Source organism: Melitaea cinxia, chromosome Z, assembly GCF_905220565.1.
Source record: "Melitaea cinxia chromosome Z, ilMelCinx1.1, whole genome shotgun sequence".
Taxonomy (NCBI): Eukaryota; Metazoa; Arthropoda; class Insecta; order Lepidoptera; family Nymphalidae; genus Melitaea; species Melitaea cinxia.
This window is the reverse complement of record NC_059424.1, coordinates 6,314,667-6,332,877: the sequence shown is the minus strand read 5'-3', so window position 1 is coordinate 6,332,877 and position 18,211 is coordinate 6,314,667. Positions and strand designations below refer to the sequence as shown.

Genomic DNA, 18,211 nt, shown 5'->3' with positions numbered 1-18,211 from the left:
GTTTTCTTTACGATAACTTTTTAATAAGCAAAGGCTGAATCGGGGGGCAGTAGCTCTATGTGAGGTCTACAAAGTCACTGATAACAATAAAACAGAATTTGCTGTTTCATAGCTAGCTTTGAAAATTCTTGTATTTACACTGGACTTGATGAACTATTGTTAGAGAACACCTGAAAAATGGATTTCTAGACCAGAAATCTACAAACCTAAATTCACCAGCCGTGCCCGCGACTTGCAAAAGAAAAGTCGTCAGATTTGCAAAAAAAAATTCAGTTCGCAGAGTTACAAAATGAATAAATTTCTTAATAGTAGCCTAAGTTACTCCTTATTATATTAGCTATCTGCCAGTGAAAGTCCCATCAAAATCGGTCCAGCCGTTTCAAAGATTAGCCTGAACAAACAGACAGCCAGACAAAAATTGTAAAAAATGTTATTTTGGTATGTGTACCGTGTATACATCCAAATGCATTTAGTAAAAGTGGTTATTTTATTATTACAAATAGACACTCCAATTTTATTTATTTGTATAGATATAGATTATACATATGTATATAATATTTGAGCTATTTTGCAAGAACCACCCTGTCCTTGAAATTAATAAAAAGTCTGTCGTACCGTATCTATGAGCGAACAGCACCGAAACATTGTGGTTGCCGGTTGCCGTAACTAGGTATATTAACGTCAAACGCAAGTCTCTACAGTCAAGATACCGCAAGCTTGTCACTTTTGATAATTATCGTGGTCGATCATCATCGATATAATCAGTAAGTATTTACATTAATGGCATTACATTATTTTAGAATACAAAAGATGGACGTCTTAAATTTCCAATTCGGACAATATTCATGTTTAAGCAAACTGAATAAATAGATACTATTTATTCTTTCAAGCTAAGCTCTAAGTCTTTTCTCAGAATTTTCGACCTTTTTTTAAAAGAATTTAATAAAAGGTCAAAAAAGTCTTTTTATAATGCTAATTATATTTGCATATGTATACATAAATAATAAATTTTTTGGTGTTCTTGAATATATATTTTTAATATAGTAAGCGATTGATTATAAATTATTTTTGATCTTAAAGAATATCATGTTAATGTTCTAAAACAAATGTTGTAGATCTTTTATTACCTGCAACATTGCCATTTAACTTATTTAGGTAAGACTTAATTTTGCCGGAAATTGTGATAAACCGCTTTCAATGTTAAAATCCCCCCCCCCCCCCGCCCGGCTCTCTCCCCACTTCCCGATCACAAATCACCCGTGAAGTATTTTTTATTTTATTTTATTTTTTATAGTTTCTTACCTTTCTAATGGGTTTCAACCTGTTCTAATTTTTTTTTTTGTTTCAAAATTTATCGATCCTGTAGTGCTATTCTGTAAGAACATTTTCGTGTCTCGACAGCGGAATCCGCGGTGAGATATCAAATTCGTATTCATTAAAACTCGACAGTCCCGTAGCGCTACACTTGTGAGTGTGGCGACGAGTCGAACCCTGTTGCGTGAGAACGTTAACATTTAATAGTATGAATTCGGTATTCTGTAAGGGGATTTACCGCTTCACACATCACAATTCGACACTTGATTCGACACTTGACTTCATGCACATATTCTAAAGTAAAGTCATAAGAAAAGAATATCGATAAAATGACCACAGCTCTAAATTGCCGCTCTTCGATTCGACACTCACTTCACATCGCTTGTGCGTACGGAATGTTTATAGAATTCCAAACCAAGGTGAAGTGGGTTCGCTTTCGAAGTGAGCGCTGTCACTCAGGTGAAGCTCGATATCGAAATTGTTATTTACAGAATAGCCCTGCTGGTCTAGTAGTCTAATTTCGTAATTAAACAATAATCGTTTTTTTTTAACTTGTAAAAACCTATTTTGTAACAAAATTGGACAGCGGGGTTTAGTTTGTACAAAAATAAATAAAATCATACATCTTAAAAAATAATATACCAGTAAAACTAATTTATTTTGGAAATTACCCTCGGGGTTTTTTATTTTTAAAATACCTATATGTTTATCTTAATGCTAATTTTCGTGATGTAGTGCATTCTACTTACACTATTGAGTAAGTATTTTTACTATTATTCTATATTCATCAAGATTAACACTTTAAATTATTTTTATTTAAGTTCGACTCGTTCCACACCGACGTGTGTCATAAATTTGAAACCCTAAAATAAAATTAACACGTACATTAAAACTTAATGAACAATTATTATTTTTCACCGCTCACTTTAAGTGACGCACTTGCTATGCGTCGGGAATACATCATCAGTGGATCTTACAATAACAAAGGATAGGTGGAGCCTTATAGAGCGGAACGTAGTCATCTTCCTAGAGGAAGGTCAACTAGAACTAAAGTCACGTAGACCGGCCATGCTCTAAAGAGGCCGCTCTGTTTTATTTCCTTGTTCGAGGCTAGTGCAAAACTTTCTCACCAAAAAAAATTTGTTCTACCTTTACAATGACTCTAAGAGAGATATATTTATTTAGCTGATAATTACATTAACAAATTTTAATATAGCGATATGATGATACCACTTCCTTTGAATTTAATTAAAATAAATTAATTACACCCTTGCGAAATCGGGACAAGGCTATAGTATAACAATAATTGTGTTTGCAGGCAAACGAAAAAAACTGATTTGAATTATATCGACAAGTAATACAACGTAGGTAGATGAAAAAATAGTCAAGTAAATACGCATTATCAAAGATTACTCCAAAAGTTATAATCAGATCTCGATGAAATTTAAATGTGACCACATGATAAACATCGACTTTCGATTAAATTAAAAATCATTAAAAATCGGTACACCCAATAAAAATTTATGCAGATTTTCGAGAGTTTTCCTTGATTTCTATGGGATCCCTTCATCAGATCCTGGTTTCCTTATCATGGTACCATACCGTGGATATCTTCTTTCGAACAAAAAAAGAATTATCAAAATCGGTTCGTACACGACGAAGTTATCCCCGAACATACATAAAAAAAATATACGGTCGAATTGAGTAACCTCCTCCTTTTTTGAAGTCGGTTAAAAAATGTAAATCATCACACATTAGTTGACCGTCAGAATTTAGCTAAAATTGCCATCAAATATGTAATTATGGTCAGTAATATTACCCAGAAACTTTTGAGGGGAGACAAAATAAAATATTTTATTTTTGAAAAATCAATTTGTGTATAGAAATATCGTTCCGAGACGTCCCCGGCGCTTCCGAAGGTGCAGCCCCTTCGCCCTTGGGTAACAAAATGCAAAACCCGGGCGAGCGTGGGTCCGCGCCTCCGACTTCTACAGAACGCTTTAGGGGTAGGCCAAACAAGACTAAGTGGAGTCGTGGTAAGCAGATTCTGTTCTGTGACCATTTTGAGGCATAAGTCAATGTCCGTTGAATTCCTCCCAAATAAAGAAAATTGACCATTGCTTTCGTTCGAACGTACGTTGTATACGGTCGAATTGAGATACCTTCTTTTTTTGAAGCCGGTTAAAAATATATGTTACAGTGTTATTATCATTAAAGTAATACTGTTGAAGTACATCAACTTCACACGTCTACGTCAGCATTGAAATAATAGTAATTACACTCGACTTGACGGAAGTGACTACTAATGTGAAGTGAAAGCAATGAGAATTTAAATAATTATAAATGTCAATATCTTCAGGCCTTGTTTAACAATGACGTTTTTAACATTTTTTTTACTCAAACAATGGATACAACTTGCAATTGCATTGAATATTTTAATAAAGTTTTAGGATGTTAGGCACTTATTTTAATCGCCTTAAAAAACGACTTACCTTTGATTCTTTTATGTGTGTTACCTCAGAACTGCTGATTGGGTAGACCGATATCGATGTTTTTTTTTTCGATAGGTGGTATAAGTTATGTGGTCCCGTTTAAATTTAATCAAGGCCAGACACGTACTTTTTTATTAATCTCTAATAATGCATATTTACTTGAAGATTTTTCCGTCGACCGTCCTTGTATTACACCTCATAACTTTTACTGGGTGGACAGATTTCGGCGTTCGAATCGGTAGCTGGTGCTTGTCGCATGGTTCATTTAAATTTCATCGACATCTGATAAGTACTTTCTGAGTAACCTTTGGTATCAACGTTGTCGATGTAATGAAGTCGTTTTTTTTTTCGCTTGCAAACACAGAATTATTTAATTTAAGAGCCAAAATTAATTTTAAAAGAAATCAATTTTTTTTTTAATAAATTTCGCAAGAGTGTTAGGTATAACGTATAGGCAAATAACATCTTGATGTAATCGCCATTATTCCATGTGTGATGTGCATTACAAGTTAAAGGGACGAAGGAAATTTAGTAAAAGTTAATGATAATGAAGAAATACTGACTTGTAGTTCTATCACTCACAGAACGAAAAATTCCTAGATACATGCTAAAAACTTAACGTGAACTTTTGTTGATATTTTTGGCCTACACAATATTTAGAAAAAACAAACTAAAAAAACTAGTTAACTAACTTAATTTGATGATAATAAGCTAAAGTACCTAACTACAGAAATTTCGTTATCTTAAAGGATACAGAAATAAAAACATAATTAAAATAGAAACATGTATATTAAATTAAATTTTACAAATATGTTCATGGATCTAAGTTTAAAAAGACGCCATTAAACGGCCAGTATCGTTACACAAGTCAGTACTCAGTATTTGAAAACGTGACTAGACCTCGTAAGCATACTTCATACATAATCTAATCTCAACAAATCACACAAGGTTATTTTCAACATCAAAAATGTTATTGTTTTTCTCCTGTGTGAATGAACTTATCGAGTCACTTGGTAATTTTTTTACGAATTTTCCGTTTTTTTTCTTAACGTATTTTTTTCGCATATTTTCTCTCAGTGGCATAGCCCAGTCCAGAGATTTCGAACGTTTTCTGCATTTATATTTTTCTTTGCATATTATAGCAACATCTTGCTTCCTACATACGAATATCCAATCGTCTGAGTTCGACCTCTGCTTATTTTTCACTTCTGACACTTCTTTAATATACTTTGAACGTGACACATCAGCAAAATTCGAATTTCCCAAGAACTGCCCAAACTGTCTGTGGGTATATCTCACTGGAGGTGCACTTTGACCGCCTGCGTCCCGCCTCGCTAGCCAGTAATGGTGAGTAATAGGATCCCGAGGCCCCCAATGTCTTGACGGCTTAAACGATGACTTCAGTTTCTGCAATAAAGGCCAAAATATTATACTTCCTTAAATAAACTTTTTAGGACACCTCATGAGGAAACGTCGAATGAGGCAAATGTTATGCTCATTTAATCGCGAGACCTCGTCCTTAGAGGAACCTTTACGGAAAATTAGTTGACTAATTCGCATTCATGTCAACCGCAAAATATTTTCGTCGTTTAATGCGTTGTCAATTAAATTTAAGTACTTACCCCGAAGAAATCATACTGAACTTGCTGCACAACTGATATAGTGGCCAAGGTAAACAGCAGTATAAAAATTGTGCAGAAACTAGCAACCACAATTGCGGGCTCCCAAGGTGCCTCAGTCCAATCCTGCCTCTCTATGAACCAGACTATGGACCACCACAGAGTAATGGGAGTAATTATGCCGGGAACTGCACACCAACCCATCACCCACACCTTTTTTAGTTTGCCGCCTATTAGAAACTCGACGTCTTCCACAAGTACTTTCCAGCCTGCGGAAAACTATTATTATTAAAATTATTTTTATAGGTCATAACTATCTTAACTTTTAATCGATCATATTACAGCGTGGTAATAAAAGTTATCAAAATATAATAAATAGTAGAAAACAAAATAATTAAAATTTATTCTTATAGAATTATATACTTGTATAAGCATGTGACTCTAAATATAAACAAGGATGAAACAACCATAAACAATTTTTTATGCAAATTTAAATGATCATTTTTTCATCTTTGGATGTGATACTCATCTTAACAAACGTCATCAAACTTCATTTTTAACATATAATTATGATGACTAAATGAATATACCTAATAATAAATAAAACATCGAAATTTATAGAGGCGTATAGCGTTTGAACTGCTCCGGACATTGTTTGTATTTATGCAGATATATATTATAATAAGAAAAGTTAGATTGATCGATAATTTCACGAAAAAAAATATGACGATAAAAAGTTCGTCATCGGCTAATAATAGCCTACTTATACCTGGCGAATTTTTTTCTTTTTCGTAAATTATTATTTTATCGACCAATTTAAATTATCTTTGGTATGTACAATTGTAAAGAGGAGGAATAAAGGAACCTTTGTATCAATCGGACGTTCTGATCTAACCCCCAACTGAACCTCCCCAGCACAACCGGTTACTCTACTCACTACAAAAAAACTGCTTGAGAGCAGAATTATTTAGCTGTGGTTTTTCTGCAATGTTGAGCTCCTTCCCTAGTTGTGCTATTTCCAATTTTAAGCAAGACTATTTACTGCTATATACCACAAAAATACTGAATCGTTACATATCAGTTATTGTGCAGAAGAATTCCTCACCATAAATAAAAACAAACGCAGACACCTCTAGGACAGCGGCAGCGCTCAATAAAAAAGGTACCGCGATGTCCTCGAGCACGGCAAGAGCTTGCGGACCCACCACTACCGCGGCAATCGCTCCCGCCGCGCCCAAGACCGAACTGCCCATCGACAAGCGCCGCCACTTGTAGCCGCCCACGCGCCGGAACCGGTCGTACAGCGGGAGTAAACATAATAGCTGCAAGTATGAAACATCCGGTAGTGTTAGGTTAACTTCCACATATATACGTCTAGGTGGGCAAACAAGCCTTCGGCCTACATGGTGGTAAGAAGTAGAAGTTTCGCAAGCGTATTGCCGACCCTATCCAGGAACCTCCCCAGGAGCTCTGGCCGCCTTACTCACCTCGGGAACATAACACTAACGTGCAGTGTTACTTAGCAAGGGGATAGTGGAGTTTATTTTTAGACCCTGCATCATCATCTATAAGTATTATTACGATCGGTTTAGTAGTTTTCGCAGTATAACCGAACAAAAACCGGCTCTTCATTTATTGGTGTAGATGAAGAGAACTGTAGTGCCGCTAACTGCTAAAGCAAACGCAACACATGTGCTTTTAGAACCAACTTGTTTGTATTAAGCCAGTCTTGTAACCGTGACACAGCACCATTTACGACGCCATAATAAACTTTTTTTGTCAAACTTTAAATAAGTGATGTGTCATCAGCAAATAATACAACACCACTAACACCTTAAACACCAACTGGAAAATTATTAATATACATTACAAATAGAAAAGAATCTTAAATTCGTCTGTACACATCGCTGATTTTTAGTGCAAATCCAAAACACTTATAATTAGTTCCGTTTATTAAGACATGGTGAATTGTCTGTTTTTGTGTGTGCATGTTATTTCATAACGTAATTATTCCATAAATAATAAGAAGTACTAAAAAAATGTTTTAAGAAGTAGCTCAATGTGTAAAATTACACATAATTTTATATAATTCTGTTAGCTCGCAAACGAAAAAAGCGACTTCAATTACATCGACAAGTAATACAACGTAAATAAACAAAAAAATTTACAAACGCACTAGTCGTCACTACGATTTTCGAGGGTTCCCCTCGATTTCTCTGGGATTCCATCTTCAGATCCTAGTTTCCTCATCATGGTACCCTTGAGATATTTCTTTTCCACCAAAAAAAAGGATTATCAAAATCGGTTCATAAACGACGAAGCTATCCCCAAACACTCATAAAAACTTGAGTGACCTACTACTTTTTTGAAGTCGGTTACAAATAAGACGAGACTACAAAAATCACGTGAATCACTACTACATATTTGACTAAAATTACAAAAACGATGACGAGCAAGACTTTATTGCTATATGACTAAGCTTATAATTATTGTTATAGTGATATATCCACGATATTCTAAAGAATTAATACGAGTTACTTCACGCTGGTTTTTCTCATAAGAATCTAAATTCAGAATCCGTGTTTTTCGAACGATAATTTCACATTGACTAAATAAATTACCCGTCACGTTGTTTGTCCGCGATGGACTCCTCAACTGCTTAACCGATTTTAATCACATTTGCACACCGTATGTAGTTTGATCCAACTTGAAAGATAGGCTATATTTCATCTTGATATTATTATGTAATTATTATATTTAAGAAAAAAAAATTAAGGCGATACGATATTCGCCAGGTCAGCTAGTAATATATAATAAACAATGACGATTGAAAAGTATTGTTTAGGTGAATAGGGATAAGATAAATTTCGATTTGAGTTGATAAAAAGTGCCTAAACTACTGTTAAATACTTAAGTTTGGGTATTACATAATACCTAAGTATTTGACTTTTGTTTCAATCAAATATTTTCGTTAAAACAATAATAACATATAAATATTCAAAAAGTATACCATAGTTACAATTCCTGATAGCGTCAACATGAAGAAACAGAGGAGTGGCCAAGCTATGTTAAGATTCTTCTCGACGGCCACTTTGTACATTTGCATAAGCACAGCGAGACTCCCGGTAAGTTTTTCATCGCCGCCACTTATTGCGAACCAGAACAGCGCTCCTACCCAACACGCCAAAATATTTACTCCCACAAGTATGAGCGCGGTCCTAAAATATTTAAAATTCTAATGTAATTTAAAATGAACATTAGTTAATTGAAATATAATAAAATGTTTAAGTCGAAATATTTGTACAGCCAGAGACTAAATAAAGTATAGACAAATTACTGCAACTACTACAACAATATGACGTATTTCTAAAAAGAAACAAATGCCTGTTTACAACGTGAACAATAATTGTACTACAGATGATATAGCTTTTAAATAAATAGGATACAAATGAACAAAATACTTTTTAGGGTGGGAAATTAATATATTTTACATTGTATATTTGACCGTATCATCACAATAATCTCTCGCTCTTTCTAATACATATGTGCTTTGAATTATTTTCGATTTTTGCCCACTTCTCTATAAGTATATTTTTTATATTAATTACCTCATAAAGTTATAACAATTTACTGAGTTTACCGATTTTAAAAATTCTTTTTATATTCAAAAGCTGGCTTTTGTGTATAATGTGGTCTTATTTTAATTTGAGTATAAGTAAGTCGAATTGAGAAATTCTTCTTTTTTGGAAGTCTTTATTATACTTATGTATACTTTTTATGTGCTGTGTGGCTACGGCACTAAAGAATTTAGGGCCCTAGAATTCTTCCCGTGGGTGTCGTAAGAGGCGACTAAGGGATAACAAGGTTCCACAACCACCTTGGAACTTAAGAAGCCGATCGATGGCGGGATAACCATCCAACTGCTGGCTTTGAAATACACAGGCCGAAGACGGGCAGCAGCGTCTTCGGTGCGACAAAGCCAGTACTGCGGTCACCAACCCGCCTGCCCAGCGTGGTGACTATGGGCAAAACACATGAGTTCACGTTATTTTTGGCGTAAACTTGTGGAGGCCTATGTCCAGCAGTGGACTGTATAGGCTGTAATGATGATACTTTTTATATTTTGATCATTTAAGCGAGTTCCTTTAGTATTTTTTAGTATTTATTACGAAATATTGAGCATATGTATCTTTATATCTATCCTATACCTCTGATTGTACTTATTTATATTTTTTTAGGACGTGCGACTTTTCTATCAGAATATTTCGCCACAGCAGAGAAGAGTAATTTTTATTATTAAAACAATTTTAGCTTTAAAATTCAGCGGTAATTATTCCAGAATAACTAATAAAAAAAAACGATACAGTAGACTAAATAATAATAATCGTACGTTGGGTCCGTAAAAACACACAACATATAAAAGACAAGACCACGAAAATCATCTGTACGGCCTATTTTGTCATGTACAGAAGAGATCGAAGTCGCAAACGCTGTTGCATTGATTTGCCTGATCCTGCCACAACTGCGTCGACCGCGACGTGTCGTCTACGAGTACTCCTATTTAACCATTGTCCTTTTGTTAGCTTTTAAGTCACCTAACCTTACCATTGAACGTCAGTATTTGCATATATCGTATCGCCTGAAGAAATAAGAAATCCTCCAGCTGTCTGTGATGACAGCAGAGCTTGTACGAGAGCGCCGTGCCATACGTTTGGTCGTATAAAATTCACCCAATCCTTGCTCCTACTAAACGATGTGACATCGTTTTTGTCGCCAATAGCAGATATTATTATAATCCATATTAAGACTAGTAAAGGACCAAGCACGTACAGTATCTTTTTCATCTGTTTTACAGGGTTGAAGAGACTGAAAAAAAGGACCTATTAAACATTTTTTACACACGCATGCTTTCTTCACATTTTATGTTAAAAAATAATAAATAAACGCCTCACACTCAACGGGCTCAACTAGGATTTACTCCTATGTCGCGGGTTGGGAGTCTGGAGATACACACAACACACGAGCACAAACGTCCAGACCACGGCAAGCTCCTGTATGGCCTATACAAATGTATATCATGTACGGGGGTCGAACCCGCAAACGCCAGGGCAACAGCTATAGTACGGTACTGCAACGGTTGCGCTAACGAGTCGTTAATTGTTAAAATCTTATGTGTAGAAGTTTCAACATTTTATTAACATAACTTTATTTTTTACATTTTATTACACGTATATACTACTAGAGTATTAGTAGTATTTTATAAAATAATGGACACATAATTAGACAAAATAAAGCAAATATCACGAAATTTACGATAACAAAACAAAAGCAATCGTGATGGATATGAATAAATAAGCAATATTGTGCCAAATTTGAATAGTCCGTGAATAAAGCATATTAGGAAGGTATTGTTATACAAAAAAAAATGATGTAACAAAGGACAATAAATTAAATCCATTACTCACATAAAAGGAAACAGTACCCACAGTACAATAACAATAAACACTAGCGCTACGTAATACTCGGGCTGTCCACTGACGGGCGCCAAGATCGTCTCACTGAAAAATAAATCATCATACATTGAGTGTAAGTACCGTAAGTAATCGTAAAGCGTTTTATATGTTTATGTTTATTGCTAGAAATATGTTAAATACATCACACTATTGTATTGAAAGAATATTATGAAGTCCTCTCTATTAGTAGGTACTTTGCGCATTATCTAAGGTACCTGCGAGTAATAAGAGCCGGCGTATTGCAAGGGCCACTACTCCAAAAATACACTTCCAAAGTATTTATAAGATGGCCCTTGCGCACACATATAAAGAACCAATAGGGAAGCTTAATTTCATTGCCACGTGATAGCACGATCCGCCATCTTGTCAGTAGCCAAGAAACTGTCCGAACAGTTGGTTGACGTCACCCGTTAGTAAAAATCTCTCCATAAACATTATAAATTGTGTGTAAAATAGTCTGCTGTTTGTAATTTTTCTCTGTTTTATAGTAAAAAGTAATCATAAGAGTTGACTAATAAATGTAAGTTTAATCGCTTTATTGACAATTAACAATTTTACAAAGAAAAGCCTAAAAATCACTCTCATGGTCTAATAAGGGCCACTTAGGTGGTCGGTAAATAGAGCCCCTGTCCGGCCCTTATTAAACTAGTGGAATATTTTTTTTTTTAGACATTTGCATAACCTTTTTCTACATTTCCCATAATATGTTTTTAAGCGTTGCTCATTACTTCATTACTTACAATGCCTATATAATGTAATAATTAAAAACTTAAGTGAAACATTTTAATACTTAACCCAATAAATAATTGTAAGTTTTATTTATTTCATCTGTATTTGCTTTGCTTGAGCTTATTTATTTCCTTTTTAGAATATTGAATTGAGTTAATTATGGAACCTCCTTCAAAAAAACGTCGAGGACTTTGGTCACTTCAACAATTACGAGCTGCAATGACTGCAGTTCAAGACGGACTGATGTCGCAGCGTGCTGCAGCTGCATATTATTCTATACCCAGAAGAACTTTGGTAAACCATTTAAAATCTGGAAAAGTCGAAAAACAAATATGACGACGTACGATTTTAACACCAGAACAAGAAAATGATTTGGCGTTAAGGATTAAAAGACTTGCCTCCATAGGATTTCCTTTAACGCCTAATGTTATTCGCCATCAAGCTTTTCTATTTTGCGATCAACAGAAAATTCCTAACAATTTTAATCAAACTTCAAAGCTAGCTGGTAAAGATTGGTTAAAATTATTTTTAAAAAGACATCCCGATTTATCAAAGCGCTAGGTTTAAATCTTAAACCCAGGACGAGCGCAGAAACTAAATAAGCACATTGTTATGCAGCATTTTCCTGAATATAAGAAAATTTACGACGAACTGGAGATAGGGCGACATCCGCAGCGCTTATATAATATGGATGAAAAAGGCTGCCGTCTCACGATTCATAACCAGCCAGTAGTATTGGCACAAAAAGGTATTAAAAGAGTCCATATGGTTGCACCAGAGCATGCAGAGAATGTTACTGTGGCTGTATGTGTAAATGCTTTAGGCAATTCAATTCCGCCAATGATATTATTCAAAGGTTAAAGGTTAAAGCCTGAGTTTAATGACAATTTGCCTGCAGGATCACTTGTGAAAATGGCAAAGAAAGGCAGTATGACTTCATCATTATTATCATTATTTGTAGATTTCATACGTCACTTGGGAAAATATAAAGCCGCTGGAACGTGTCTTCTTGTATTTGATGGCGCTTCATGTCACTTAGATTATAGTATTGTTGAAGCAGCCGACCATCACGATATTGTATTTTATTGCTTGCCGTCAAATACTACGCACTAGCTCCAGCCGCTAGATAAAAGTGTAAACAAAACATTCGAACATCACTGGGACAAAGACACCTTACTTCGTTTATACCAAAACCCTGAAAAAAAAAAATAACCAAAGCACGATTCAACTCCATTTTTAGTAGGGTTTGGTCAAAATGTATGACATTTGAAAATATAGTAAGCGGATTCAGAGCTACAGGGTTGTATCCTTTGAATCCAGATGCAATACCACAAGAAGCCTACGCACCTTCTATATTGACTGAAAAACAAGACATCACAAAATCTTGCTGATGATCGTCCACATTCTGAGAAGACAGCTTTTGATCAAAATAGTAATATGCCCTTGGAAAATTCGCCAACTCCTGGTCCTAGTGGTATAAATTACCGGCATGTAGTGAAAAGTCCCGATGTTAGTAGTTTAGATTCTGACATGACCTTTTTTGACGATCATTACCCATATTCACCATCTTTGTTACATCAGAATGACTTTTCACCCGCTTTATCTACGACAGCGGTAAAAAACGTTTAGTTGATTACAGCTCATCTGATTCTGATCTTGAAAATTCAAACTCACTAACAGGACTAAGCCAGTATGCTGCATCGATAAGAAGACTAATAATTGATAGCTCTGAATCTGATACTTTTACTGCAGAATCACTTGTTCCGCGACAAAATTTTACGCCTCAAAATATCCGTGATGTATACAGTTCCTTTGTTGATGAAAATGTAGATCCAATATCAAGGCAAGAACAAACTACCAAGAAGAATACAGCATATACTGACTTCTACAGTATAAGACAAGTACGTGATGGCTCTACAACAGCAAGTGATTCTGAAGACAACTTGCCACTATCGATAATAAAAGCCAAAAAAGTCATAAAGTCTCCATTTCATGAGCTGATACCGACGCCAAATTTAGCTGTGGTGAAACAAAATAAGCCAAGGCGTAAGGCCATCAATTATAAAGCACGGAGTGTAACCAAATATTTGTTTGCCGAAAAAGTTAATGAAAAACACCAACGTGAGAAAGAAACAAATAATGAACTGCCACAGCAGGCAAAGGTAAGGTTAGGTTAGGTTAAGAAAACATTTCGTCCTATTAGAAGAAATAAAGAAAAGAAACAATTTAAAGGACAGAAATTAAAAAATAGAAAACAGAAACGGACACTAAATGACACTTTTGACAAATGGTACTGTCATGCTTGTAATACAGAGAGTTTTAAAGATATGCGACAGTGTCCAGTATGCCAAAAATGGTTCCATGAAGAATGCGTGGGCCTGACAAAAGATGATATTGATTTTCAATGCCCTATGTGCAATTAGCTGATCAAAGCTGTAAAATAATGCATAAAGATAAAACTGATTTCTAGTGTAATAAGGGCCACATTTTTTATACAAAAAAAAAGTTTTAGTTCTATTTGTTTTTATTAAAGCTTTTGATATTGTTACGCGCTAATTCTTCTTAAATATATTCAATATTTTTTATTTTATTTTCGTAATGCTTTTTAATGCGAATTTTTGTTACTTTATTCTAATAAGGGCCATCGATATATTTTTGATTAGTTAGAATTAATCTAGAGCGTGATTTGCAAAGAAAGTTATAAATGATAATTAGTGGAAACAAGAAAATATAATAATAGTGCTGATATCAGTGAAAAAAAAATATTTAAATTTGGCCCTTTTTAAACCACCAGGGTTTATTAAGGACCACACAGAGGATTTTAAAAAACTGATTTGTAGGCGAAAATTATAATAGTAATCCAAAACATTGTACTTGGTTTGATTAATAATAAAAAAAATATTTCTCTGATGTCTTGTTTTTTGTTCTCAACGTTTAAATATTTAAAATATTAAGTGTTGAATTAAGGTGGCTCTTATTTGCCGCAGGGACCTTACATAATAATACGGTCGTATAGTTTTATGTGTACTACGCAGTCATAGATGAAATAATACAGGAAAAGCAATAAGCTATGTTCGTTATCTAGTAAGAAAATAATTCTAACATTCATTCTCCAATAAATTTGCAATTTTTACTTGCAGCTTTTTCGATTAGCTAGTTATTACCTGCTTTCAGCTTATCTTTTCAACCAGTGCGTCACAATTGAATTAAACTTAATGAATATAAATAATTGTTCTAAATTCTATAGAAACATTAATATTTTTTCATAGTATATTTAGTATATAAGAGATAATTACGTAGTATATATAATATATATAATAATATACTATTAAGATTACTCTTACAAATATTAGCAAGATGTTTTACATACCCATACGTAGGTATACCTATGTTTAAACTATTGAGCCTTACTTACATAAAATAATTTTTAAAATCAGTTATTAGGTATTGTTAGTTTCAGATGGTGCTGGTTAACGAACTGATAGCAACTTATTTTAACAATTTTGATTGACCAGTTGCACGTGAATTCGTAAGCGTGGTGGAAAGATAAACACAAACGTTTCGAAACAAAAATTTGTACAAACAACGCCCAGATGTGGCACAATACACTCTCGTCCGTCGGAAATAAATGCACATTATTTATTACCAATACCTCAACATGGTCGCTGTAAAGCTATAGATACCTTCTTTTTACGTAATAAGTATAAAAATGGAAATTGTTACATCTAGTTCTAAAATTATATAGACATAATTTGTATCACATTATTGTGAAAGAAATACTACTTAGTTAATAATACTTACTTTAGACAAGCCGTCGCGTTATATGTATATTGTAATTCGTCACCCTGCAGCTGGAAAATAATATCTTTTTGTACAAATTTTATGCATTTAAAAGCATTACATTTAGGTATCCATTTTTTTATATTACTAATGTGGCCAAGAAGCGTAAAGCCCGTCTGATGGTAAACGGATAAAGCAGCCTATGGATTCCTGCACCATCATAAGCATTGCAAACGCGTTACCAACTCTACCGGCTACCCCCTTCCCCTCCCTAGGAGCTCTGCTTAGCTACCTTACCACAGCAGTATAAAACTTCTTGAGAATCGTATTATTTATCCGTGATTTTCGGTGAAGTTGGTGTCTCTCCAATTTCAGCATGATATTTTCTACAGTGCTCTAACTCAATTAAAACACACACACACTCACATACACACATGCGCACAATCGATTTCGCTCATGCAGATTTACCACTAGTTCATGTGCCAGCCCCAAACACCAGACACGGAAAACAAAATAGTTTATTGCTTTCTTCACATCCACACAACTAAGGTGTTTTGAAATATTGTTAGGATTTAAAAACACGCCTAAAAGATTTATTTTTTGTGCTACATTTTTGAGTAAGTACAATTTCAGGACGTGGTGGCCACTTAGCTTTCAGTTTGAGGTGCAATTTGAGTTTTTTCACACTTCTTAATAAAAGATACACTGTATTGTTCCATTTTTAACGCAAAATGTCGCGCACAAACTATTCTTAATACTTATTTAAAAGAAAAACTGGAAAATAACTCATGAAGCCTACACGTTTATTTGTATTACACATAAGAACGGCAACACCGCATAGGTATGTTATTCCCGCTGCGCTCGGCTCAGCCGAACCCGCCGCTTGGCAACGTCGCGCTTGAGTGGGACACCTGATTAAGCTTATTTTTAATACGAAATATTTTTTTCACGCGTCGGCCTGTCTCTTTTGCACTCATTTAGTACAGTGCTAGGAATCATACTAAACTTCGTTTTATAGTAGCGCCATCGCTGGCTCTCTACTCGTTACAAGTTTACGTCAAATGTACGCGTAGGTGTAGGTAATATAATAGACTATTGTAAAGTTATAACAGATTAGAAAGAATGTAATGTAAGGATAGTATGTTATGTAAAGAAATATATATTTAAGATTACCTTGTAATTTTCGTGGGAGTGTACTGCACCAGCGCTCTTTACGATGAGCCACCTCTGGTATCAGCATAAATGTTCTATAGAAATTAAACTTAATCTACGGTGCCTATCGATATCTATCAATCTATCAAATGTAACCGGTATCTTTGTTACCAATTTTTAACCTTATTCTTACTTACATCTCCGATAATGTCCGGCGGCACCTCTGACACCTCAACACAATCCCAAAATGGTATTGATTGACTTATAGTGTAAAAAGTATATGTAATGCATATAGCTGTGTACAGTGATGTATATATAGAGCACAGCAACGATATTAACAACCGTAGGAATCCAACCCCTGGAAGGAAAATTTTAATAAATATCTGACAATAACGTTTGTAGCAAATTAATAAATATCACGTATTTTTATTGTCACTCAAATTTTTTGATAAGATTTCCAATTTAAAATTAAAAAAAAAATTAACGCCTCACACACAACGGAATGGGGGTCCGGAAACACACACAATACACAAGCACAAACGCCCAGACCACAGCACGCATCTGTATGTCCAAAACAAACGATTGGCACGTGTGGGGATCGAACCCGCAACCGCCAGCGCAACAGCCAAAAACCAGTGCCGTGACCGTCGCGCCAACGCGTCCTCATTAATTATTTATAACAAAAATCTTAAGATTAATTAAAGAACACAATAAAGAAACGAAAGTTATACTTTGAAAAACTTGTAAATACGACGCTGTGAACAGGCGAAAGTTATGTATTGTGACCTTTCCTTTACACCAATATCAGAATATTGTGACCCTTTCCTTTACACCAATATCAGAATATTCATTTAATTTAATCCTCACCTTTAAAGAAAGGAACTGCCCTCCAAACTCCTACAGAATCTTGCTGGCTTAGCTGCCCTACGGCTAGTTGTAAAAGAACAACGGGAAGAACTACAACCACTGAGGCAATTGTGAACAACAACAAGAGTTGCAGGCCGCCATATCGGAACGCCTCTCTCGGTGTACGCCAAATGCTATTATAGCTCACAGCCACAGCGAGAGTACACAGATGAGGCCCGATCAATCGCCAACTCAACCAGTTCTTTTTTCGAAAACAAACAATATTTATGTGTATATGTTTATTTCATTACATTTAACAGAATAAAATAAAAAGTATTTGTAATATATATTAATAAACAGCAGGAACACATGTGCATGCACACACTTGCACATTTTTATTGCATGCGTTATTTGACTTTATACAGAAATACACTTATGACTGTGTTTACGTAAATATTTATAACGTTTTATTATACCAACCTTAAAAACGGGGATAGAGTTCATCCTTTCACAAGACCTCACTTTACTTTCATTAACATTACATTTAATCACATTGATCACATCAAGTAAACATCGGTAATGGGAAGATCGTGCACGGAATACTTTCAGAGTCTGCAATCGTCCCAGATAGAGAAGATAACAATATATCGATCGCAGCGGTGAATCGATCACTTGTAGGCCACTTATCAAATTCGACATAAAATATCAAGTGGTTCTCAGCGAATGTTTACACTGAGAGCATGCTCTTTGATGCTTCTTGCAGTAG

General features: G+C 34.8%; 1 protein-coding gene across 1 annotated transcript; it reads right to left on the bottom strand.

Annotated features, from left to right (window-relative positions):
• Positions 1–4,576: 4,576 nt before the first annotated feature.
• Positions 4,577–17,713, bottom strand: LOC123668532 (sodium-dependent nutrient amino acid transporter 1-like; the record flags this gene model as incomplete). The annotated part of the gene is made up of 10 exons (XM_045602267.1): positions 4,577–5,213; positions 5,429–5,694; positions 6,531–6,747; positions 8,436–8,643; positions 10,031–10,291; positions 10,891–10,983; positions 15,469–15,518; positions 16,621–16,674; positions 16,797–16,957; positions 17,467–17,713. Coding segments are annotated over 10 exons (2,025 nt in total), but the record flags the coding sequence as incomplete, so codon positions are not given.
• Positions 17,714–18,211: the final 498 nt, after the last annotated feature.